The 25,359-nt window shown below is 38.1% G+C and overlaps 2 protein-coding genes across 3 annotated transcripts in view; one reads left to right on the top strand and one right to left on the bottom strand.

Annotated features, from left to right (window-relative positions):
* The window catches only part of HCN2 (hyperpolarization-gated and cyclic nucleotide regulated channel), a 31,861-nt gene extending 7,538 nt beyond the window's left edge, over positions 1-24,323 (bottom strand). The window contains 5 exon segments of one of the 2 annotated variants that reach the window (NM_001033010.1): positions 491-566; positions 1,757-1,908; positions 2,397-2,586; positions 5,556-5,781; positions 24,158-24,323. In NM_001033010.1, the coding sequence (NP_001028182.1) occupies positions 491-566; positions 1,757-1,908; positions 2,397-2,586; positions 5,556-5,781; positions 24,158-24,323 (810 nt within the window). 2 annotated transcript variants of the gene reach the window in all.
* Positions 8,269-13,874, top strand: LOC105438617 (toll-like receptor 3). Its single transcript, XM_011666644.2, has 2 exons — positions 8,269-8,420; positions 9,876-13,874. Exon 2 carries the CDS (start codon positions 9,897-9,899, stop codon positions 12,543-12,545), a length of 2,649 nt encoding a protein of 882 aa, XP_011664946.1. The 5' UTR covers positions 8,269-8,420; positions 9,876-9,896; the 3' UTR covers positions 12,546-13,874.
* Positions 24,324-25,359: the final 1,036 nt, after the last annotated feature.

Genomic DNA, 25,359 nt, shown 5'->3' with positions numbered 1-25,359 from the left:
TTGAATATGCACACAATGCCATAATGACAATTTTCAGCGAGAGCCTTCCGAAATCATCATTATCTGTGGCATACTTGTTTTATTCTATTATCTTTTTTCTTCATATTATGAACACAATCACCAAAATATATAGTCATGTGGATGCATAGAATCTATAACACCGCGTAATCAAAATTGACTTTTCAGCTAGAGTCTACTCTGTCAAATCCCCTCTGTGGAATACCAGTTTTTATTTTACTATCTTTTATCTAGGCCTCGTGTAATAATGTTGGTATGGGTTCGTCTGCTAAAATACGCCGAAAGCAGTGTGCGCAAAATAAGGACTATAATTCTGCCAACAACAAGCAAAGTCCAAAATCTCACATAAATTTTCCAATGATGATTCGAGTTTTGCCGATAGAAATTTTGAACAGAGGAAGGGGAGGAAAGGGTGTCACACCCCTTTTTAGGGGGGGGGGGCTTTGTTTTTTCTGGGTTACTATATTCATACCTCTTCAAGACGATGTATATACCTCAGGAGCCTGGACAGTCGAAGCAATCGCAACAGACTGAGAACCTTGGTCAATCTGAGAAAGAAAAAAATATCATAAAAAAGATATATATATTCGGCTTCTTTATTGGATAAAGTCGAAGTAACAAAGAAAACAATCATAAAGTTAGATTTGTTGGACTCATTTGGTTACAATGTGATTCTTCCATCCCCCTATACAAACAAAAATTAAAGTGACTGCCACGTAGTAACACATTTTTTATCCATACAAGACGAATTATAAATATATCTTTCATCCTCATGATATTGAACATTTTTGTCCTTATTCATTACACCAAATACAGGGACCCTGTTTCGCAACTTTTCTGAGAAATGTTGTTCCTTTATGGGTATCATGATACAATAAAGGCGTTGTTTCCATTACGAGCGAAGCCATCTGTTGAAAGCTAGAAGGGCTTTACACAGAGTTAATGCCCTTCTGGCTCTGGACAGATTATCATATTTCAAATGTATAATTGAATTCAAATTGATTACAAACATTTAACTCACAATAAGAGTAGTTTTTACAGAGGACTTACTTGTCCTTTGCAAGAAATGTTATCTCTTTCTCTTTTTATATCACTTAAATTAGTTATGAATTCATTATTTCAGTGTTCAGATTCAGATATTATGTTAACAAGTCTTTTGTGTAAGAATATGATGTCTCTATGTTTATGTACTGCACCGAATGTTTGTTTCTTAACTGAAACTAGAAATAAACGAATGAATGGAGGAAGAAATACAAGCTTCTAAATTACTATTAAAAATATACTGTAATATTACATTTGATTTGATTTTGATTTGATTTGATTTGATTTGATTTGATTTATTTTCCACTCAAATATCCACAAATTAAATGAAATATATAAACCATACAGTAATACAATATATAATAGAACAAATGAATTATACAAGTAACGAAATACTGACAAGTATGTTCGTAATCAAATAAGTTTACAGAGTACATTTAAGTTTGAGAATCAGACAAAATATTTTATATTACTTGATTTAACTGATTTAACTGAGAGGGGAAAAAATGATTGTACATTAAAGGAATGAGATTCTTTTCAGAACCCCACAATCATAATGTCTGGGTTGATTAAAAAGTTGAAGGAGAAGGTTGAAGTTTGTGTGGGTGAATCTCTTTCTAACATAAAAATGATGACTTCATATAACGTTTGGTGATTGTTATTGCCTATCGTGAATACAAATAAATATTTGTCTTACCTGAGAATTCTTAGAGCGAGTGCAGTATGTGATGTAAAGTCTACTTGTCCAAGGAACAGGTAGATGTAGTCGAAAGGGAATGATGATATTAAATCGAGGAAAAACCAACCACGGAGATAGCTGAATATTATCTTTGTTCGGTCCAGAGTCACCTGGAGTGGAAGAAGGAAAACAAAGTTGAGAGGGAATGGGAGACAGATAAGAGAGAGGGTGAGAGAAAGAGAAAGGGTGAGAGAGAGAGAGAGAGAGAGAGAGAGAGGGTGAACAAGGGGGGGGGGGGGGGGGTGAAGTGAGTGAGAGAAGGTGAAGAAGAGTTTACGGAGCTTTCTTTATCACCAACAATTTGTAAGACTCGCCAACAGCACCAACACCAACACCATCATTATCATCATAATCAGCACCGTTATCATCATATCATCATATCTTTTTGATCACCATCATCACGTTATTCACCATCCTTTGCCTCGATCATAATCATTGTCGTCGTCATCATCATCCTCCCATCACCATTACATTGTCGATGTAATCACAAGCATCATCATCATCGTCATCTCAATCATAGCATTTTCATCACCATTATCAATCTCATTTCAGCTTCACATCATCGTCGTCGTCGTCGTCGTCGTCATTGTTTTCTTACCGTGTCCTCTGCGTTCTCAATGACCCCGGTGAAGAAGTTGAGTGTGATGTCGAGCATGAACAGGGTGTCGGAGATGCAGTTAATAATGATCCAGTACATGGTGATGTCGTCGCTGAAGAAAGCGACGTTGACGGGGAGAAGGACGAGGGTAATGAGCAGGAGGAATACCATGAATAGATCCCAGTACCATCTGGTGATGAAAAACCGCAGTGAGGAACAAGATGAGTCACAAGATCAAAACGGCATTAATAATAATAATAATAATATTCAGCTTTTATATAGCGCTTAATACAAATTAATTTCTCTAAGCGCTTTTACAGATATACTATTACCTCGGTCATTTGATTCAATACTTGCCCGCACACACCATGTAATTGGATACCACTCATTATCTCCGCACAAAGAAAGCGCTTCATTTTGGTGTCTTCTTTCCTCCTCCAAAGAACTTTGCTAAGGGGGCAAAATATCTAACGATCTCTGACAAAAGAGCAAGCGAAAAATAATACCACTTATAATGATTTAAAAAAAAACGAATAAATAAATTAATTTAAAACATGGAAAAAGGTGACTGTACCTGACCAAACATTAATTTGATGTTCTTATGATAAATCTTATAACTATAAAAGCAGTAAATAAATTGAATTTCATGAGGATATACATTTCGACAAGAAGCCTTATTCATCTTTGTTTAGTGAGAGACGTAATGTGCATTCAGACACTGGTTTATATAAAAGGCGCTGGTCTTACGAGATGGATGAAAATACTGAAGAGAAAACGATCGACTCTCTCGAAGAGTGCTTTAGGAGTGTTGGTTTATATATCGCATTGTCTTCTTTTCCCGTTCCTTAATTCTACCTCCCTTTCCCTTTTTGAGATATCATCCATTCTTTCTCCCCTATATAAAAAAAGAAATCCTGGGGGTTTGTGCCCCGCCACCCCTAATAGCCCCTTTTTTATGCCACTGTTGAAAGGTGTATTGCTACGCTCCGTTACATTCGCATGTTCCGGAGCATGCCTGGAATTCGGCCGTGTATACAAAGCGAGGTCTCAATTCAGTCATCGACTCTCCCGCCGTTAGCCCGATCAAAGCTACGAGAATATTTGGCTGAAAAAAGGGCGGCTAAACATTTTCAGTCGACCTCAAACCGAAGGAAAACATAATTGCATGGAACGCAGGGGGGGGGGGGCAGAGGGGAAGGTTTTGGCAAAACAAATCTGTCATCGAGTACACGGAAGAAAAGAAAAACCAATCAACCAACCGAAAACAAACACACAACACAGAAGAAGAAACTGGAATGAAATATGTCCATGTGTCCCTCTCCCTAGCCCGAACTCAGAATTAATTTAAACCAAAAAGGCACCTGAAAATGGGACAACCCTTTCCCCCTTTCTTTCATGCTTGTCAAATTGTTTTCTTTTCAGACTGTTGCCGCCCCTTTCCTGGTTTGCAAAATAATACTGGATGTGCCACTGATTGCAATCATAGTTATATCAGATTTAGCTATATAATTATTATTTGAAGATATGATTAATAAATATTGCTCCATAGAAGGGTCAAAGACAAAAAATATCGAAAGCCATGTGTGACCTACGACTAGTGTCATTGCTATCCGTAGTAGTTTCATGTTGCTATACTCGGGTCGGGGGGGGGGGGACGACAGGGGAGCGGGAGTTGGAGAGGGGAGGGGAGTGTGAGGGACACGGGGGTACTTGTCCAAAATGGAGTGACAGAAAAAATAGAAAAAGAAAGGACTGAAGAGAAAGAGAGAGAGGGAGAGGGGCCATGTAGAAATAACATAATACTACATCCTCCAAAACCCTCCCCCTCTCTCTCTCAATGGACTTGACATGTTCTCTTGCAATCCACCCACCAAAGGCTTGGTTTCCTCCTAGTGACACTAGAGAGTACCGAAGCTGTGACATCATAAACATCTATTTTTAGAATTTCTCAATTTGAACGTCATTTTCCGAAAGAGCATCAAAAATAGTGGCCAAGTGTCGAAAACCATTTGAATATTTTAAGTATTGGCTGAGATATGACCATCTGAATACATAAGAGTTCATTGGGAAAATCACTGTTATTTTGTTCCGGTTCATAACATTACGAACCAGAGCAAAAAAACAGCGATTTTAAATTCCCATTGAAATCTATTTATTCGGATGGTCATATCTCAGCCAATGCTTAACATATGCGATTCATTTGCACATTATTTTTGATGCTCTTTCGGAAAATAAAGTTCAAATTTGGAAACGCTAAAAAATAGTTTTTGATGACGTCACACTTGACCACTCTATAGCGCCCCTTTAATGGATGGACCCAGGTTATGCCACTATGGACATCACTACATATAGGCGCTTTTTCTAGGGGCTGTTGCTCGACAGGATTCATCGGTATTCAATCATGTGGAGTTAGATACGGGAGTGATTGCACTCTTAACAGAAGAAATTGTGAGTTTAGTTAATAGATGACTAAGAAGATGTGTTGAGAAGAAATCAAGAGAGCCAGCTGAGAAGGGTAGACTGAATTAATGAGAAAACTAATTGAGAGTGAAAGCGGAGAAATAAGCGGGAAATAAAAAGAAAAAGAAGGGAGAGAGAGAGAGAGAGAGAGAGAAAGAGAGAGAGAGAGAGAGAGAGAGGGGGGGGGGGGACTGGATAGAGCTTTTTGGTCAAAAAAACAAAAAGAAAGAGAGAGAGAGACTATTGAGAGAGTACAAGACAGGGAAAAGGGCAGAAAAAGAGAGAATAAAAAGCGAGTGAGAGGGTAAAAGAGAAAAAAAACCGGAGAAATATGACAAAGAAACTTAGAGGAGAGAGAGAGAGAGAGAGAGAGAGAGAGAGAGAGATACACATAGTAGAGGTGTCGTGGTCGAGTGGATAGCCTATGTCGCCGGACTGTGGATCACGATCCGCGATTCAAGTCCCCCCGCGGCACTAATGTCCTTTGGCAAGACATTGATCTACGATTGCCACTCTCCACCCAGGTGTTACATGGGAACCCGAAAGTTGATGTGATTAGATGAGAAAGTGTGCGCTTGTAAAAATGACAACTATACAGTACATGAACACCTTACATAACCTGACAACTGAACAGAAAACTTGGATAATTCAGTTCTAATTCGTCTTTATTTTGGAAAGTATAAAGCCATCAACCTTTACCTGAAATTGCTGAAAGGGTGGATGACAAAACGTCGTATGTTCTGCTGCCTCTCTTGCTCATCTTTGAGCGCCTTTTCGCTGCGATAAATCTTCTTCACAAAGTCACTCCCTGAGGCGAGAAACAAGGACTCCTTGGTGGGCATCGAATTCCGACGCCCCGCCCCGCCCAGGTCAACAACGAGACTATCTCGATGACCGGGCGATTTATCTGTCATCGCTGACGGAACTGTTAGGAACGAAAACATAATCATTAAAATGAAATTATTCCATTTTACAAAAAGAATTGGATAATATTAATGGTATAGACCAGTTTTGAAAACGCCCCCCCCCCCCTCTCAAAAAAAAAGGAAATGGAAGCTCTCATTACCAATCATGTGAAAGAATATGTTTTGGCTAATACGTGATGATACAAATTTTCGGAAAATCTATTCGGACTGGGTAGATTATCGCGTAGTCTCATGTACATCTTTATGTGTACAGTGCTTGTACCTTTACCAAGACTGGGACAAATTTCTTATCATTTTGATGATTCCAGAACTTATGAGGCCTTATATGCTAGATGATCAACCTTTTTCTGATCGATTCCACAACGTTTCTTTCACAATGCAATCGCATGACCAGGACTGGTACCTTTAACGTTAACAATAATGATAACATCATCGATGATGATGCTGAAGATAGCGATGATGATAATGATCATGATCATGGATCGCGGAGGTGTCGTGGTCTAGTGGAGACGTCACCAGACTGTGGATCACACTGTTCGTGGTTCGAGTCCCGCCGCTACAAAAGGTAATCCTGCCGACAACGCCATTTGTAGTGAATCCAGAAAATGAGGACGCAGGCTCAAGTGTATCCAGTTCAAAGTCATTCTGCTTTATTTAATTCCAGGCAAAAAAGACTCTTTCTACTGGCAGTCTTGCCACTCCCTACAGGGTCAACACATATCTACAGGCTCTAGTCTATCTACCCCGTGCCAATACACAAGGCCCACTTTTATCCTTTCTTCTGGCATGCTAATCCAGACATATTAGAACATGAGTACAACACATTTGCATCACATCAATAAGAGGTAAAGCAATCTACCACCTGATTCAGGGGCGGATCTAGCTTTTTGCTAAGGGGGGGGGTTGACCAAAATAATGACGATGCGGAGCATCGTCCACGAGCCGCGAAGCGGCGAGCCGATTTTTTTGGGGGTGTTTATTTGAACCCCGTAAGTGATGTTTTCCTGGCATCTATTAACACAATGGAGACCATAAAAAGCAGTGCATGATAACGTCTTTTTAAATCAAGTAACAGTTTAATACATAGTTATATCCAGAGTTATCATGTGTTTGGTTAAGTTACCAGATGAGTTGAATATCTTCTCACAATATTTGCACTTGAAAGGGTTTCTCTCCAGCGTGCGTTCTTTTTTCTTTCTTTTTTTCTTTCTTTTTTTCTTTTTTTTCCCTTTTTTTTTTTTTTTTTTTTTTTGGGGGGGGGGGGCCGCCCAAGGGGGGGGGTTGCAACCCCCCCAACCCCCCCCTGGATCCGCCACTGTGATTGCATACCTGGTTGCTATGTCAGGCAACCAGATATGCAAGTCAGGCAGACATAAAACAAAAGCTACAAAGTCATTTTATTACAATCTACTTCCTCACTGTGCAATAATATCCTAATCATAATATATCTGCCACGGGCGACTGAGCACCAGGGTCTTTAAAAAGGGTTGTCAAAATCGCCTTGTACCAAGTTTGGGCTGATGGAACGAATGTAGGTCAGGCCATATGCATGTGCTTCTTTGGTCTTAAATCCATTTAAAAGTTAAATTATGCCCCGTACTTCAGTGCATATTAAAATGATGCAATGAATCTTTCACAGAGCCTTGTTTCAATCCATGGAATAAACTTTAATTATTTTTAACAGCCTACTAACTTCTTGTCTCATGATATCTAAGTTCTCTCTGCTCACATCTCCGCTGCGCCATTTCACACGCGTAATGAGCATATTGGCCCAAATTCACAAAGGAGGTTTAAATTTAACCATCCCTCTGAGCAGGCTAAAAATATGACGTCATATATAATATATTATATTATGACGCTGTTAAACCATGTGTTTAAACAAGGGATGCTAATAGAGTCAAGATTGTAATCATCATATTAAAGAAAATATTATAGATTTTGCTGGAAATAAGCATTTCCTTGAGTTAGAGTTGATATTAACACCTTTTCTTTTCATTTACCCAATAGCGAATGTAAATAAGTGTGCAATATTATTGTTTTTTTGGAACTAATACACACATAATAGCTTTTGACTCAAATGCATTGCTTCAGCCCAGACTTGGTACAAGAGGATTTTGACAATACTGCTTGAAAAGCCTGCTGCTCAGTCATCCGTGGCAGCACAATTATGAATATGGCATAATTAGACAAGGTATTTTTTTTATTAGAAGCTACCAAAGGGTACACTTTTTTATACGCACTGTATAGAAATCAAGATATTCAATAATGGAGAAATGATTCTACATTGCCTCGGGTTTTTCCCGGAAGTTTACTTTATGTTCAGGCTATACTAGGAAAATAACATGATTAAGAATGTAGTAAAGTATACAGTTTCACTTTACAGCGGAAATAGGATGTTTTTATTGCAGGAAATGTGCTGCCTGGATTAAAATATTCTTGTTTTGCTCTCAAACCGAAACTGGAGCATTCATCAAAGATGGTTTTAACAGGGCGTAACAATTAATGTGCTTTCTTGAAGCTCTTCTCGCAGAGGTGTAGATTGATTCTTCTCCAAACCAAGTCAGTCGTTATTGCCAGATTCTCTGAGTCCGCAGAATAACCTCGTTTGAATACTTGATTGATCTTTCTTATAGTTAAGGTAAATATAAAAGTGAAGTGATCTCTGACAATACAAAAATTGAAATGAACAACTGATTCTTATTTTCTTACGATTGTTTCTTACTGTGCTGTATGTGAATGAAAAAATGACGTGGAATTACATAAGGGTTAAAGACTTTTAAATTTATCGCAACATACCTCTACTCAAAATCATTGTATTATCGCGCACTGCTGTGTAGATTTACAGTGTACACAGTAATTCTTCATTAGCTCAATATCTTTTTTTTTTAATTACGAATTTCTTTCTAGCCAATAAGCTCACTTTTTCTTCAACAATTTCGAGTGATGTACTTGGGGATTACTTTCACGAACTGATAACATAGAATTGTTCTACTTATGTACGTATAACTCTGGACGGTCTAGACGCCAACAAAAAAATAAAACAAGAAGTCTTTCAAACGGGCTGTTATTTCTTATAAAAACAATTAAAACAAATCTCATTACTATATTTGCCCCCTCCCCCTGGTCAGAACTAAACGGACTCGCAGTGAACGACGAGGGCTCTGTATTTACAGTGCAGTATTCGCCTTTTTCGAAGTATTTGCCTGTTCTCTGTTTTCCGAAGTTGTCTCTGACTTTTTAAAGTGTAATTCTGGTTAAATAAACGGTACCGGGTAAGTTGCTCGTTTGCAGAGATATTCGAGTTCACAAATGAAACCAACCCTTAAAATGTGCCCTTTATTGACTAAAGACCCAACAGCCATTACCATGGCTCTAAACTTTAATACTATTCCATAGCATATAATTCAAGCTTTAGTGAGAAAAATAATCATCATGACAATTAAGTGAAGAATACGTACGTTACTAAACATGAGTAGAGTGTATTTAGGTTAGAGTTATGGTCAATGATAGGCCTGTTGTCAGGATTATAATTGTTAAAGGTAATACAAAGTTTTAGTATGGGGTCATGAATTTGGTTCAAAGTAACATATTGCAAGCATATGCGATCCATCAATATTCAATAATCATTGTCGCGGTTGAAATCAAGTCTAAAGTTATGAAATTGTAATAATAAACTCTTTATGTTGTATAGCTCCCTCTCACGGTCAAGATATTAATTAAGCTATAAAACAATGTTTCTTGACTAATATCGACCGATGAGCTATTCCCGTTTGGAAATTAAATATCACAACTACATATTCTGAGATTTTCATGGTCGCAGCTACCATTGTTCGGCCGTAGGCGCTATTTGAAATTTATCAAAATTTACAGGGAGCACCGGTAATTTTTTTAATTCAATTTTTCTCGAAAGCAGAAGTTTTTTAGGGGCTAAATTTTCTAGTGCTTATAATTCGTCACAGGGGCATAAAAATATATCAAAATGGTAAAGAATCACTATCCAACCAATTTCCAAAATTTCCCAAAACTTTGTATTACCTTTAATGTGAAAGTTGGCTTTTTAAAATATTTTTTATTGACTTTTATTTTTTTTCAGACTCAGCAGGAATCAGTTATTATGGCATTCACACGACGAGCACCTCTTCTACGCTGTCTGCCATTGGTTGTAGCGTGTATTCTAACACCAACCCTCATACAAACCATACACCAAGATGCCATGTTTACTCCTTCTATGCTATGTCATTATGATGCCGAGCAGAAGAAAGCTGATTGCTATTATCGTGGGCTGGACTCCATCCCTCAGAATCTTCCAGGCGATATTAAAGAACTGGACGTCGGGTCCAACAATATCACTTTCATCTTGAGTTCTTCTTTCAAGAGATACCCTTTGATCCAGGTCTTGGATCTTTCCTCAAACGACATCAGAATGATAGAATCTGCATCTTTTTACCCTCTAAAGGAATTAAATCACTTAATACTATCATTCAACCCTAATATTGTTCTCCCAGCTACAGACCTGTTCAGGTGGTCTAAGAACCTGTCCATTCTGGAAATGTTTGATGCGAATCTGAAGCTGCTTCCAAACGACACTCTGAAATGGAGCCCGTCTGTAGATTCTTTAAACCTTAACTTCAACAAACTCACTTTCGTTGACATGGGCCTTTGTGGCAGAGCAACGAATGTTGGCTTGGCTTTCAATGAAATCGAGCAGCTCACGGCAGAATCTGTCATCTTCGGATGTCAGAGTGATTATGTGGATCTGAGAGGGAATCCTATTAAATCAGTGGACCCAAACGTAATTGCATCCTTGCATGCCCGATCACTGGTCCTTGGACAATACCCTTTGACACTTGAGATACTGAAGGATACTTTTATCGGGATCTGTCGCTCTGAAATAGTGGAGCTCACTATAATTCATGCCAATTTCACAGTCTTGCCACGAGATGTCTTTGGTCTCTTGCGTAATTGCTCTCTTTCCGTGCTTCGATTCACCGACCAAAAGGTACAATCCCTCTCTCTATACGTGTTCTCAAACTTGACAAGACTCGTGGAACTTGATCTAACGTTCAACGAAATCGTCACTGTTGAACCAGTATTCTTTCAAGGCATGCGGGAGCTAAAAGTTTTGAACTTGAACTTCAATAAAGTAAAATACATAAACCCCAATTCCGACGTATGGGCACTGGACTTGAATGAGTTGCACTTACGCGGCAATTCTTTGACAGAAATCTCAGAATTCGCATTTTTTGGTTTGCGAAATCTAACGCTGTTAGATCTGAGCTTGAACAAAGCCCTTATTGTCCTGGAAATCACGTCGTTTTCGAAACTGATGGGAATTAAAACCATCGACTTGAACTATTGCAGTTTTTCCAAATTTCAACCGGTAGCCCCGAACTTAACGACCCTTTTCCTGAATAACATGAACAGCCCAATGGTCTTCATGCAAGCTGGAATAGCCTTCAAAGATTCACAAGGCCTTGTAGATTTGGAAATCCGTGAATCGGGGCTGTTGATATTTAATCTCTTGGATAAAACCCTGAATGTCTCTCTTTTTGACGGATTGTCAAATCTTACTACTTTGGATCTGAGCCACAATTATTTAGATCTTTACTTTCCAGATGACTTTCCAGCTAGGATCTTCGAACAACTCTCTGCTCTCCAGACCCTTAGTTTAGAAGACTGTCATATTTCATGCCTTCATCCTTTAGCTTTTACGGGATTGACATCGCTTCGGGTGCTAAATTTACGTGGAAACGTAATTCAACAACTTAACTTTGATATATTCAAAATGTTAGATCAAGTGACAATTATCGATCTTGATGACAACCTTTTGGCATACCTCGATGAACAACTATTCTCGAACAATCCTAGACTGAATACACTTTTGCTATCAAACAATAAATTAACCCGTCTCAACCAAACGACATTTGAACCGATAGAATCTTCGCTTCTATCTTTCGATCTTTCATTGAACCCTATCGAGTGTAACTGCAACCTACGATGGTTCCGCGATTGGATAAGTGGACATATTGACGTCATTGACGAGAACAGAACCGTCTGTTCACCAGCCTCTTTAGAGCCCCTTCGCGGGAAACCTTTCCTTGATTTTGATCCTAATAAACTTTGTGGACTTAACATTGTTCTTGTATGCTTGACTCCTCTCGCCGGCATTTTCTTGGTTGTCATCGTCGCGGTCCTTTATCACAACCGATGGCAGTTGAAGTACAAATTCTTTCTCTTGAAACTAATGGTAATTGGATATAGAGAGATGCGAGACGCCCGGGACCACAACGACTACGAGTTTGACTTGAATATCATATTCTACGATGACGACGAAGAATGGGTTCGTCAACAACTCCAACCAGCTCTGGAAGAACGGCTTCCGCAGTTCCAGAGGAATGTCTTTGGTGATCAAGACCTCGTCATTGGTATGCACTATCTGGACGCCGTCGACTACGTGGTGAGCCATAGTTACAAAACCATCATTCTACTCAGCAGAGCCGCCGTGCACGATCGTTGGTTCATGCTCAAATTCCGCATCGCCATGGACCATGTGAGCGACACCCAGACCGAATTCGTAGTCGTGGTCTTTCTCGAAGACATCCCTGACGAGGAGATACCATTCTTAGCAAGGTTATATTTAAGTGACGGCAGACCCTACCAACATTGGACCGAAGACGTAAGAGATCACGATTTTTTCTGGAATGCACTGGTGAAAAATCTCACCATTAATCTCAGGACCAATGACTTGATCCCCAACGAGTAGTAACGGTCTGACTTATTTTCGGGCAGACCCATGCTAGTTTGTTCCAAACATTACTGTACACATCTCAGATTTTAGTATATCTGATTCATGTATTAAGCTAATAGCCCTATTAGAGCTTGGATCAATCTAGATATGAAGTGGCAAACACATCTGATACCGGTTGATGGAAGAAATAGCAAAAATGACTCTTAATGTTACTCTAGACCAGGGATCCCCCAAAGTCTGGACCGCGGGGCATGTTAATCCGGACCGTCGGGAAGGCTCTTTTTTTGTTTATCCTTAAGAAGACAGGGGGGCAGAATCAACTCTGCCCCTATCTTTTTGGTACCAAATGTATATAATTTCGACCAAAGGGTACCATGGGTACTGCGTAGTGTCAAAAATCACCGCGCTGCCAAAATGAAAATTTTCCCATAAATTATGTACTGTACACCATGCGGAATTGTCACTTCGCGGATATGTGAATAGTTAATTAGTAATCATTCAAAAGTCATTCGAGACATAGATATGAAATTTCATGAACTTATTCTGTATGAGATCCTCTATCAAAATGCCAAGTTTAATAATTTTTCGTAATTCCATGGCTGAGATTCCAAGGGGGCGACCCCCCCTTCTTGGCTGAGAGCTCATGTTTTGATTGAGTTTTGGAAATAAAATTATTTGAATTGAATTGAATTGTGTACCAAAATAACCCGGTCTTTTAAGGATTAAACTGTAACAATTCCCCTTAGATCAGTTATAGACATACATGTAAACACAAGCCTCATTTTCTTCAGTATACAAGTGCCATTACTGTATATATTAGGAGTAGATTGTCTGAACATTTGCATTAATGCCTTCGTCTTTCAATCACTCCATTTGTGCCAATGTTTAGGCAGATTATTGCTAGAAAACAGTGCTACTTTTCCCACTGATATACCCTACAGGTATACCAGAACTCCCACTTGACTGTCTTAATTCTTGAAATGAAGGTACGTGTAAAGACACGAATGTATGATATCACAAATCCATATTTATGGAAATAATTGATTAAGTAGACTAAATCTGCCCATTGTTTCGGACCTTTCAGCTTTCATAGAATCACATCTGGAAAGTCAAGGAAAAAGTTTGAGAACCCCTGCTCTAGACCTATGAAGATTTGGTAGATTAAACTTAAGTTTGGATATTAATCTTGGTATTATCTGTATGAACGTTTAAGCATATCAAATAATGTTGGATTATGAAGTGATGATGAAAAAAATGATTTTGTTTCATATTAAAAAAAATAAAAAAGGGGAAGTTATATTAAATAGTTACATCTCCATGATAGAATGGTGTGCTCGGATGTGAATGTGGATGCGGGTGTGTGGGTGTTGGTGTGGATGTGCCACGAGTGCAGGATGGGGGTGGGGGGGGGGGGGGTCAGAACACTTAACAAAAGTAAAGCTGTCACGTTTTCCGTTGGTAGTTTATGAAAAATAAGCATCAAATAGCACTAACCATAATTAGCATAATTATGTCCTATATAATATTGTTCGAAATTAGTCTTAAAAGATTTATGAAATATTGCTTGTAAACTTCTTCAAATACTATTTGAAATCATCAACTGCCCCGCATAACAATCTGTCCGGATACACGACGTGCTGATATATAATTTGTTTCTCTTTCCATATCAGGATATACATGTTGATAAAGGAAATGCTAGATTATGCCCTTTTGTTTTCCCCCTTAAAGAGAAGGTCGGAGTTTTGGGAAGAGGTGAAAAATAATTTGTGAGCGTTATCATCCTTATTATGCAAGTGTGGAAGAACATCAGTTAAGACGTGTTCCCTCAAAAGCTTGGCTCTTCAAATGCCTTCATATTCTAAATATGCATGTAATATCGTAAAAATCGGGGGGGGGGGGGGGCCAGCTTTTTACGCCACGTGTTCGTGTAGTCCCATATACATCTTTCTGTGCAAGTGTTTGTAACTTTACCAAGACTTGGCCATATTTCTTATCATTTTGATGATTCCAGAACCTATACAATACACACAAATTCTTATATGCTAGATGATCAACCTTTTAAGATCGATTCCACACCGTTTCTTTCACAATGCAATCGCATGACCAGAACTCAACTTCATCTTTAAGTCCGGTAATACCTACAATTTAAAAAAGAAAGAAATCGCAAGGAAATCGTTAGGTTACAGACAGGATGAATTTACAGCCTTATCCGTTATCAGATTTTCTCAAACTCTCACTGACCTGAGCCCATATCCATGAAAACCTGTTAAACATGTTAAAGATAAACTTGAGTTCTGGTAAAAAAAAGAAAATGAATTCTCACAGAATTTAACGAAACTTACACTGAATGTTCAAGATTACAAATAAATGTCATGTGCTGAACAATTTTGAAAGAAAATGTATACTGGCTGAGTAATGAGCATAGAAAGACAAGGAAATCAGGGTAGTACTAGCCCCGACACCATGCGTGTTGTCCCATATGCATCTTTCTATGTAAGTGATTGTTACTTTACCAAGACTCTGCCAAATTTATGATGATTTTGATGACTCCAGAACCTTGCATTACCCACCGTTACTTACATGCTATATGATCAACTTTTCTGATCCATTCCACACCATTTCTTTCGCAATGCAATCGCATTACCAGAACTCAAGTTTATCTTTAAGTTGACAACTAGGCTTATATCTTAATTTAAAAGAAGAAAAAAATGTCATTCTATCTTCTTTTCCATGGGCCATTATTTACACTTATTCAACGAGTGCGTACAAACAAAAGTGTACCGAACTTTGGTAGCTCCTAATTTAAAAGTCATAACCAAATAAACCGATATGACTTTGAAATTTATTTAATGATGAGATGTAACTTGTTTCCTGTCAATGCTACCATATTTATAATATTTCTGCCATGGGTGACTGGCCGGTATTCAATTCAATACTTAAGTTTGAAATATGAGTATTTTACTTAGTCTTCGGCTTAGATAAAATACTTTGCCAATTTCGGTATTCAGTTAAAACTTTTGGCTAAGTATTTTACCCTAAATTTAAGACAGCTCCCTACCTATACCGGCATGCAAGTCAGGCAGACATCAAACACAAGCTACAAAGTCATTTCATTACAATGAACAATAATGATACTACTACTACATTACTACTACTACTACTTCTACAACTAATACTAATAATATCAATAATATTAGTAATGATTATTATATCAATAGTTTTACAGTTTATCACTAAGCATAGGACGTGGACGTGGACGTGGGCACCCCCTCCCCCGCCAGAGAATCAAGGACAGTAAACCATAGACGAACTCTTGATATTTCATCGGAATTTGCCAAATTGGGCGTTAACATTAAATGGAAGAACCCCATACCCTGTCCATATACAATGTAAAGTCAAACGTCATAATATCAAGGTACGAGTGTGCGCTATGCAAACGCGTGTGATTCACGTTTATTATGACATCATAATATGTCGGCCAAACTCGCAGTTAGGCATTATGTGTCCTAGAAACAGAGTAATCTTGTTTAGCTTTCTCTGAATCTGCAGATACTTAGGGTTTCGCGAAACATTCTCCTCCGACGACACGCAACTCCAATCCAACACCAACATTGTGACACTATGCTATATCTATCCCTCCAAAATCCTAATCCTCAAGCCCACTAAACTAACCCTACAGTTCTGACAAAAACTATTATGAAGAGAAATCTTAACAATTTAGGTTTTTTATCCTAGACATTCCTAATTCCGACAAAATCAATGATGACTGATAAATATGGACACCAAATTGAAAGTATTGGGTAAAATTGCGCAACATTTAATATAGGATAAGTTTGTCTCCGACCAAATTAGACAAGTACATGCCTATAATTTAAGTCATTTTTTACTCAATATTTGTCAAGGATGATCTTGATTGTGCGAAACCTTACCCAAAATGTATCCAATAGTGTTTACAATGTTTGCAGTGTTTGCAGTGTTTGCAGTGTAGCGCACCATCGACTTTCCGATATAGAGAGTACAACCGCATATTGTTAGGAGCGCTCCGATATTGACTGATATACGACTCTTATCAAATCAGAAGACAGACTATGAGATATGTTACATGTTCTAATTATTAGTAACAAGGCAACTGCTACCATGACAAGTCTGCACTAAGAAGACGACATGCACCTCTGCATGTATTGAATATTATTACCGTCTGTTAAGCGCCAAAAGGGTGTTACATTCGATAGCGTCCTTCAAGCTCTCAACAGCCGATATGATTTGTCTCCATACAACTATGCAAGCAGGCGCGTACACAGGGGTGGGGGTGGGGGGGGGGGGGGTTGGGGGTTGAACCCCCCCCCCTTTGGTATTTTTTATGTGTGTATTTTGGAGGAGAACCCCCCCCCCCCTTTGGGATTTTTTTGTTTTTTGTTTTTGTTTTAAATAAAAAAAAATAAAAAAAATATATAAATTATACCAATGGCTGACCTAAAAAAAAGTAGACCTTACCCCCCCAACGGAGCAAAATGTCAAATTTCCAAATTTCGAGACCCCCCCCCCCAAAAAAAAAAAAAAAGTGTCCTCTTATCCCCCTCCCCCCCCCCCCCCCGCTTATTCAGCGGCTGGCTGAGTCGTTGTGAAATTTTCGGCCCGATTTAAAAATGTTAACCGCCCCCCCCCTGAAAAAAAATCCTGCGTACGCGCCTGTATGCAAGTATCTCTGTAATCTCTATATTGAATCTTATGATCGGCTGTTGAGTGTTAAAATGGCATTAGCACGCATCATTGGTAACAGCCTTCTGGCTCTCAAAATAAAGCATGTCATGATTCTCCAAATCTTCAAATGGAAATATGACAATGGTTTCGAAATATTTTGACAAAATCATGCTTAGGCGACATTTCCACCGGGCTTCTTAAAGGGCCTATCTCACTGAGCGGCGAATGCTTGCGAACGTAGCGAATTTGGGGTTTCGCCAGAGTTTGTAAAATGTTGTAAAAGGTTGCAAGAAAGATCGCAAACAGTTTTTCTTGTCGCAAAGAAATTTTGAACATGATCAAAATTTCTTTGCGAATTTATTTTTCCGCAGACAGTTGCAGGCGTTTGCAAAACAGTCGTTAGCGTTTGCAAAACAGTCGTAAGCCTTTGCAAATGGTTGTTAAACGATTTTGCTCTTTGTTTTCGTCAGTTCTCTGTGTTTCGCCAAAGCTAGCGACCACGTTACCATATGGTTCCTTTATAAAATCGACCCATTGAGTACCAGTAGTTAGCAAAAGGTCTCAAACGTTCACAAATAGTGGCAAAGGATTGGCAAATAGTTGCTAATCTTCGCAAAAGTTGTCGCTAACATTTGTTTACAGTCGCTAATAGTCGCCAACTGCCTTTCGCAAACACTTTCGGAGACATTCGCTCAAATGTTGCTAATTGTCGCTAAACGTCACTTAATGTCGCTGATTTTCGCCAACATTCGTCAGAAAAGTTGGCGAATCCAAATTCGCAACGTTCGCAAGCATTCGCTGCTCAGTGAGATAGGCCCTTAAGACGTCAAATAACTTAATGCAGGGTTAGAGTAAGGTTTGCTATTGGGTTTTATGTAGGTTAAGGGCTTAATAAGGATTTGTGTATAGTATCATAGGCCCATGGCAGACGCTAGAAGGTCTCTTAGTATAGGAACTTGACAGAGAAGCATTAGTCATAATAATAACCCTACAAAGCAACGATGGTGCCTTTAAGTACACGAGGAGCGACACTGATTAATATATTCCCTAAGGCCCTATCTCACTGAGCGGCGAATGTTTGCGAACGTAGCGAATTTGGGGTTTCGCCAGGGTTCGTAAAAGGTTGCATAAGGTATGTAAAAGGTTGCAAGAAAGTTCGCACACAGTTTCCATTGTCGCAAACCGTTTTTAATGTCGCAAAGAAATTTTGAACATCAAAAAAGGTTAACCCTGATTTTCGCCAACATTCGTCAGAAAAGTAGCCTTCGCTGCTCAGTGAGATAGGGCCTTACGGAAAGCTCTGCAGACAAACTATATCATATACCTTATCAAGTACATAGCTTTGCATTGTACCTATGATATTACTGAACACGACATACTGATTTTCCAAGTTTCCTATCCTCTGAATTTTCCAGTAGCGTCCACAAACTAAACATAAAATCTTCATTAAACACATAAAACACTATCGCTGATAATTATTTTAACTCGATGATAATTTCAGTACCTTTAATAGTTTTGCTCAGACAAATCTGCTTTGTATTACGAATACGTTATTGTAATATTCGCTCATTCAAAAAGGCGATTACCAGGGCTATAGAAATTACCTTAAGTTTATTTTTCGAAAGTTTTTGCGATCGTCTTATATACAAAGGACCGCTGTTAAAATAATTATCACGAGTGATCTTAATCGAAATACAAACAGTTTCTACCTACTGTTATACAGAATACAATCAGAATCATGTTTCATTCGAAAAATATTACAATGGAATTCTCAAAGACACAGTGCAAAATAAAAAACGAAACAATTGGAAATGACCATGAAGCATTATTGTTGTCACCAGAATCATTTCTCTGAAAGATATAACAGGCCTGGCCATGTTCGTTCTGATGATTTCCTTGAAATGACCCTCACATTAAAGTTAATTTGGAGACCTTTTTCAAGTGCATGGGGCATCGTGTCTGAGTCAACTCCATAGCGTTTATTTTACAAGAAAGAGCGTATATATTGCTGCCATTACTCCACAGATATTATTCATGAATTTCAACCTTCACGTTGAATGCCAGAATGTCGAAGATGAATTCAATTCGGTGAATTCCTATTAAGTTCACTCGCCCGGCAGTTGCATCTTAAAGAATCCAGGCGACTTTGAATCACATCTGGTGTTGAATATCGAAGGTGTTGTCAAGTTCATTTCCACGACAAACGCTTGTATAAATTGTTCCTTATCATGCTCGCGAAACGTTGATATCTTTCTTTAATCAGGATCAGAAAAGACTTTCGAGAAATGTACTTACGGCAAATTGTTAGTCTCGTCCATTACCATTTAAAATGTACGAACCTTATAATACGAAGACATGGTACGTATAATGAATATGATTTTTATACATGTAATACGATTTGGTTTTAAATTTACCCTTCAGAAAATTTTACTGAAAGTATTTGCAATTGTGAATTTTCACATCTGTCTTTTAACATGTTTATAGAGCTCTAAGAATAAACATGATCGCAAAGGCTTTCGAAAAGTCAACATGAGGCAAGTTTAATGGCCTTGTCCATACCTTCTGAAAATGTTCGAAGATTACAAAGACAATGATTAGGCAATACAATAAGGTATTGGAATTGCCCTCAGTTGAGTTGATTCTTTAAAAATCTTTGCGATCTGGTTTTATCAAACTTTCATGTAGATTATTCTGTCGTTTGTTTCGGATTTGTTCGCGCAGTTCGACTAATGGGACAGATTCTTCTTTCCGGTTGCAATGTTCCCAAACGGATTTAAGTCGGCATCAATGTCGGAAACAACAAGCCTATGTTAAATTATTTAAAAGTCCCTTGAAAGTCTGAATGGTGTTAACTCATATAGTTTTACATCGTCGTAATGTCTTTCTTGCTCTAGTTGGAAATTCCGAGGGATGTGTGCCTTCGTTTGAAATCCAAAAATGGATGCAAAGGTTAACACTCGCATTGAGAAACCTTCCGATACGAGAGAGTTTTTAGGGTCACTGTGTCAAGGTTTAAGATGCCCACATTATTATGGAAGAAGCAGGATTAATCAAGGGAGAGGGGAAGATAGAGAAGGGGAGGGACAGAAAGAGAGGGGGAGGCAGAGATATAGAGGGAGAAAGGGCGAGGGGAAAGAGGAAATGAGGATGGGAGGGAGGGAGCAAGGGAGAGGGGGAGGGAGTGAGTGGAGAGGGGGAGTGACAGAGACAAAAAGTAGAGGTGGGGCTGGAAGGGGGAGGAGGGGGGGGGGGGGGGGGGGGGGTCACGATGCTCCTCTCCGGAAAGCAAAGACAGGGGGGGGGGGAACCTGTTCTCCCGAAGCTTAAAACACTGTAAGCTATACAACGCAATGAAGAGTCACTACCAGTATCTGCTATTACGAACATACACCCTGTACGTAGACATGTTTGACTAGCCAAGGTGTTTAATCTACCAAATGTGTTTGCACTCCCTCTCAATACGCTCCACCAATGTTATCTTATTTCAGGTCTCCGTGTATTAATGATACTGCAGGATGGGTGAGTAAACCGGAGGCGTATCCAGAAACTCCCCCAAAACAAGGGGGTGCATGATATACCTTGGGAGCCCCACCTGATGGAAATGATAGTTCATGTTGATAATTATGTTTCTGGGCCTTCAAATAAAGGGGGAGGGGTATATACCCGTACTTGCATTTTTGAGCAATTTTGAGCAATTATTTGTTGACTAACATGGATAAAGGTAGAATAACAGGAATAGTCTTTCTTGACATACGAAAGGCATTCGACTCTGTTAATCATAGATTATTACTAGATAAGTTAAAACTGTATGGCATTACGGGACAAGCATTATCATGGTTCGAATCATATCTTGTACACCGGGCGCAGTGTACTTCCTTGCTAGGTAAAAAATCTGACGTGCTAAAGTTAAAGTCTGGAGTCCCCCAGGGATCTATATTGGGGCCCCTCCTTTTCACTCTTTTCATGAACGATCTTCCATCAGTCATCGAGCACGGTAAAGTGATTATGTATGCAGATGACACTGCCCTTATGTACAGTTCTTCAAATCCAAGGGAAATCGAAACATGTCTTAATCATGATTTGGATTGTGTGAGAAAGTGGTTAGAAAGAAACCAACTTACCCTGAATACGGACAAGACATGCTTCATGATTTTTGGAACACCGCAGAAATTGCTGAACTTGCAATACACACCAATCGCAATAAAAGTTTCTAATGTACCAATCAAGCAAGTTCAAAGTGTAAAATATCTGGGAGTTTGTCTAGACCAGCACATGACGTGGCAGGATCATGTGAAATACACTTCAAATAAAATTGCCTCTAGGTTGGCCCTACTTCGTAGAGTCACGAAATATCTCACAATCAATAGTGCCAAACTACTTGCCAATTCCCTTATCCTTCCTTACTATGACTATTGTAGTGTTTCATGGAGTACTTGTAATAAAAGAACAAAAGATATCTTGATTAAGCAACACAAGCAGATGGCAAGAATTGTCCTGAAAATAAATACTTTGATTCCCACATCTGAAATGTTTAGTACCCTGAGATGGATTGACATGGAAAAAAGATGGGAGTTCAATAAAAGTAAATTAATGTATGATGTTATGAATAATAGTGCCCCATCATATTTATATGATATGTTCACCCTGTCCGCCCATACTCATAGATACTCAACAAGGAATGCTGACAATTTGGGCGTCATTGTTCCAAGAATTAAAACAGAATGTGGAAAACGTGCCTTCTCAGTTGATGGTGCTCTTCAGTGGAATAGCCTACCCCACTCAGTTCGAAATGCCCCGACCAAGAATAATTTTTGTTCTCTCTATTTTAAGCAGCGATCTTAAAGATAAATTTGCCTATCTTTCTTTATTTATTTCTTTCATGAATATTTACATAAATTTCTCAATATAATAATTTGTTAAAATCTAAATAGATCATTGATAATAATCAGAGTATATTGTTATCGATTTGAAATTGTTCATTGAAATTTATCATTCTTACTACGGCTTTGTTTCATTATTCACTCTTACTCTTTACTCACTTTCTGTTAAATGTTGCTATGTATTAATGTTTTCCATGATGTTTATATTGTTCAAGTAGTTTGTTTCTTCATATATGTTCATTTATGTACAGGGCCCCCTGGAAAACAGTACTTTGATTACTGACGGGGCTACCCTGTTAAAATAAAACGGAATAAATAAATAAATAAATATACCCCGACTCCTCTACTGCATGGATACGCCATTATTAAGTTAACTTTAAACAGCGTGACCTGTTCGCTCGATAGTCTCACTCTTATAGCGATCAGCCAAAGGTCTGACTGTATCAACTAAGTTCACATCTTGTGAAGACGAGGTGAAAAATATGGTCACTATAGTCTTATATTCTCAAAATCTTTATAGTGTCAATAATGATGATGATGATGATAACGATGATGCTGGTGATGATAATGATCACAATAATGATGATGATAATGAATAATAATGTTGATGATAGCAATCTTACCATATTAACTATATATATTTCAATATTGACAAATCAATTGTAACTATATTTATGTTTGAAAAATGCAATAAGTCTTTTAATTGTACACATGACCAATTCAGCCATTAGGCTGCGACACACGTCTTTAATAAAACTTGAATTGAATTGAATTGAATTGAATATAAATAATAATAATAACAACAACAATAATAATAATACTAATAATAACAATAATAATAACAATGATAACAATAATAATAACAATAACAATAATAATAACAATAATAATAATAAATACGGGAAAAATCTTTCATTCTTCTGCTGATAAAAAGTCTGCTTGTGTAGAAAGAAAAGAATTTAGTCACTAGTGTGTCCACATCTAATGAAGATGGTGAAAATATTTCTTTAAAAAAAGGTATAAGAGGCTCATAAGCAACTAATCTCATCCTCCTCCTGCTACTGTATACGGGCGCTGCTACTATATTACGACGACTACTATTACTACTGCTACTACTACTACTGCTGCTACTACTACTACTACTACTATTACTTCTACTACTACTAGTACTACTACTACTACTACTACTACTACTATACTACTACTACTACTACTACTACTACTACTACTACTACTATTACTACTACTACTACTACTATACTACTACTACTACTACTTTTTACTACTACTACTACTATTACTATACTACTACTTCTACTACTATGCCACCACTACTACTGTAAACAGTTATTGATAATTTTTAATCTACTTCTCCTTCTCCTCCTCCTCACCATACTACTACTTCTACCACTGGTACTATTTCTACAAAATGATAATACCCACAAATGATATTTACCCCCTACTTCTTCTGTTGGCTCTGTTATAAAAAACCCCATTGCTTTAGTAAGTTTTTTCAAGTAATTTCTCATTGTGTGTTGAGAAGTTATGAGGCCGAAGTGACTATTTTTGTATGTTTTGAATATGAAATGACATTAATTGCAAATGTTTCTAATGCATACTAATAAAAAACGACATCTCTTCTTAATCTCTCTGTCTCTAGAATCCTTTATTGTATACAGGTTTTTTTTTCTTAAGCAGTTATCAATATAATTTTTCCTATACATATTATTACAATTTATTTTGAAACTTCAAAATTAATTTAAAGAGTAATCTAATCATTATTGTTGCTTGTTGTAATCTATTGCTCATTGCATCATCAGAATTAACGTCAACATTATCATCATCATCTTCGTCATCATCATAATCACCACCATCAGGATCATCATCATTTCCATCACTTTATCGCTCCAATGTAGGGTAGCGATGATCTTTAACAAAATAACTAAGTTCTAGACACTCATCACCTCAAATGGAAGCATAGTAATCGGGATAGTAATAGAGGCGAAACATAATTTAGATCGATTTGAAAGAGAAATGTGTACTTACCGCTTGCTCTTCTCTCCTTCGGCTTTCCCTTTAAAACTGCAGCCTTTTTTGCGTCGAAATCCTTTCGAAGTGCGGATATTTTTGACAATCGGCAGTCCGGTCTCTTTACTTTTACAAATTCACCTTGAGTATCCGGCATTACTTTATTGGCCATTGCTGTAGACATCTTTCGTTCCCCTTCGCGTCACGTCCTCATTAAATCTTCCAGAGAAAATTTGTCTCCGAAATTAGAGTGTTCTCCCTTAAGTGGGATTTGATGAAAACTTTTTCGTTACATGTTACTTGGCACAATCCTTGAGTCAATATTACGTGTTCCACTTTAAATTGCTTTGTTGTGAAAGCTTTAATGCATTTTCTAAATCGAATTATTCGTTTCTCTTTTCTCCGTGAATTCTTTTGTATGTTAACCCTTCCTTGCGCTTGCCCATGTGTTGTATGCTAAAAGCTCCATGAATATCAACAGAGGCGCGGCGCGCGCGTGTAACATGCCATTGCGTGAGCATTGTCTACGTCATAATACATACGCAGTAAATGAGACGCTTTGCTATTACCGTTCCTTGTTCTTAAATCATTTTGCTGATATTTGTGTTGAGCCGTAACTTATCCCTAGTGGACTATCAAATATTGTTTTGAACCCAGAGGCAACGGATATAGCTCATAAAAGATATGTATCGAGAAAGGGAAAAGATTTAAAATGCGGTCAAGATTGTATATTCATTGAATTTCATGAAGGACATCAGTGCGAGAGAGATCCTTTCCTGTTCATCAATATATCAGAGATAAAAGCCCCACGCGCATTGCACTTCATTTATGACAAAATCACATTATAGCTGAATAGGAATACCGAGCGAGAGCGTTAATGTTTACTGACACGATATCTCTTCTTCGTCAGGGCAGATGTAGGGTTATGGTTTGTCGGAAAGGGGACCTTTCCAGGCTCTCTCATGGGAGGGGGGGGGGGGCGGTAGCATCCCAAAAAGAAAACAAAATTGTGCTTATGGGGTTTTCTTCCCCTCATGTTATATCTAATCCTAAAGAGAGATCGTCTTCTTCTTCTCCTTTTTAGTTTTCTTCCTCTTTCTTCTTCCTGTTCTTTTTCTTTCGTTCTTTTTTCACTTCTTCTTTCTTCTTCTTCATTTCCTTTCTTTCATTTTAATTTTTTAATTTCTTTTACTTCTTTCTTCTTCTTCTTTTTCTTTCTT

This window comes from Strongylocentrotus purpuratus, unplaced genomic scaffold (assembly GCF_000002235.5).
Source record: "Strongylocentrotus purpuratus isolate Spur 01 unplaced genomic scaffold, Spur_5.0 spur5_scaffold_19, whole genome shotgun sequence".
Classification (NCBI taxonomy): domain Eukaryota; kingdom Metazoa; phylum Echinodermata; class Echinoidea; order Camarodonta; family Strongylocentrotidae; genus Strongylocentrotus; species Strongylocentrotus purpuratus.
Note: the sequence above shows the minus strand (reverse complement) of the source record. Positions and strands in the feature narration are given on the sequence as shown.